Source organism: Aplysia californica, unplaced genomic scaffold, assembly GCF_000002075.1.
Source record: "Aplysia californica isolate F4 #8 unplaced genomic scaffold, AplCal3.0 scaffold00271, whole genome shotgun sequence".
Lineage (NCBI taxonomy): Eukaryota > Metazoa > Mollusca > Gastropoda > Aplysiida > Aplysiidae > Aplysia > Aplysia californica.
Genome location: NW_004797541.1, coordinates 683392 through 685603, shown reverse-complemented (window position 1 = coordinate 685603; position 2212 = coordinate 683392). Strand labels below are relative to the sequence as shown.

General features: G+C 41.5%; 1 protein-coding gene across 1 annotated transcript in view; it reads right to left on the bottom strand.

Annotated features, from left to right (window-relative positions):
- The window catches only part of LOC101861050 (xanthine dehydrogenase), a gene marked incomplete in the record, with an annotated part of 55376 nt that overhangs the window by 52028 nt on the left and 1136 nt on the right, over positions 1-2212 (bottom strand). The window contains 1 exon segment of the mRNA XM_013084101.2: positions 277-329. Within this exon segment, the coding sequence (XP_012939555.1) occupies positions 277-329 (53 nt within the window).

Genomic DNA, 2212 nt, shown 5'->3' with positions numbered 1-2212 from the left:
AGAGAGAGAGAGAGAGAGAGAGAGAGAGAGAGACAGACAGACAGAGCCAGAGACAGACAGACAGACAGACAGACAGACAGGCAGGCGGGCAGGCAGGCAGGCAGGCAGGCAGGCAGGCAGGCAGGCAGACAGACAGACAGACAGACAGACAAGCAGTCAGATTGACAGACAGACAGGCAGACTTTAAAAGCGATGAATTTACCATGAATTGTTTTAATGGATGGGTCAATAACAAAGCTCACAATGAATTCAATAAATACTGATTCTCGCACTCACCAATATGCCGCTCTCCATTCACCACAAATTCGATATCCTTGGGGTCGTTTGGCCTGTTGACAAGATAGAGTAATTTATTGTAATGATAGAACGTTAGACAAGGACAAAAGGTCTTGCTTAAAATAATTGTAAAAAGCACGAGACTCAAAGTCGTGAAATATATTTATGTAAGACAGTTGGTAATGTTTGTTTTGAGTAAATTTATGTTTATGCATGGGAACTTTGACCCCTAACATCCAACTTCCTGTTGTTGGCCACAGTCAGACAGTTGCGTTGTAGTGGCATCTTAGCTTATTACACGTAGGTTTCTACATTACTCATAAAGGTCCAGGGGGATCTATGGGGCTACTGGTTGAATGAATGAAGGACGAAAGGAAAGAAGGGAGGAAGAAACCTACGAACGAATCAAAATGAACGAATGAATGGTCTCTTACGAGAAAGTTTGTTTGGTCATGTTTATGGGTTGGCAACAAATTCGGCAGAGTACGCTCTCTCTCTCTCTGTCTCTCTCTCTTGTCTCTCTCTCTCTCTCTCTCTCTCTCTCTCTCTCTCTCTCTCTCTCTCTCTGCTGTTGTTCCTTTTGCGGCTGCCTTGAATGAAGATTGAAACAGCGTTGCTGATATTCCGATAAAAGAATGTCTATACCTGTGTGCTCTCGATCGTTATGATATCAACCTGCCATTTCAGTCTGGGTTTATATATTCCCCAGTCAGAAGGTGGATTTTATTGTGAATGATATCCTTGTGCTTTTTTTGGAAAAAAAGTCACGTATTAATCTCCGAGAGAAGTGGTTCTTGCTTAATTACTTTTTCTGCTCTCTTTATGCTTTTGTTGATTCTCAATGTTTGATGTTTGGTAGCATTCCCGCCATAACCCATATTTCCAAACAAAAATATACTTTCCACTGTATTGTGAAAGAATAAAACATCGCCATGAGGGGGGAGGCACATTCAACCTCATACCCCTGTACTAGCAGAAACAAATCTGTTTTATTTCTCCTTCAGTGAATAAAACAACAAAAGATGATGAAATTTTAGTGATTTTAGTAAGCTACTGTGGCAACTTTCACTATTTAAGAACAAACCAGTTTCTTTAGAAAACATAAATCAAGGTACCGGTACAAAAGTTTTTAAAATGCACAGAAAACTAAGGCAGCCAACCCGGTACCGGGACTAATACTGAGGGTAATTTGCAATTTACAAAAATAAATAAAAAGAAGTTAAATCCAGATATCTAGATTCTAGATAATGTTTCACATGATCGTCAGTCGTGGCAAGCTGGAAAATAATAAATGGGGGGTATGGAATAAGGAGCAGGGGGCGCGCAAAAAACCCTTAAAATTAATAAGAACCTGGGGGGGGGGGGGCTTATTCGATAAAGTACGGTGGAGAGCCTTAGCTGGTTCTGAACATGAGGAAGAGAGCAATAAGACCCGGTTCACTCACACCTACCACTGGGCCAAATAGTATTCTGCCTTCGGAAAGACCTCTTCTTCTATTTGTATCTAGCAGTGCAATAAACCCATACAAAAACTTAGTTACAAACAAGCGCCTGTTGGATTACGTTATAGTTGCAGCTCTCCAAACGAAGGGCATCAAGCTCATAAAACTAATATTAATCACTTGATGAGACGCACCGATATTCCGTATTAAATTACTTATACCAGCAATTGGACGTCAAACTCATTATCCAGTCAAACGTACTGAATGTTCAGAAGCGAACTCATCTGAATAAAAATCATCATCCTATATGGGAGTCGTGTAAAACGTAAAAGGAAGGAAGGAAGGAAGGAAGGAAGGAAGGAAGCAAGGAAGCAAGCAAGCAAGCAAGCAAGCAAGCAAGCAAGCAAGCAAGCAAGCAAGGAAGGAAGGAAGGAAGGAAGGAAGGAAGGAAGGAAGGAAGGAAGGAAGGGAGGGAGGGAGGGAGGGAGGGAGTG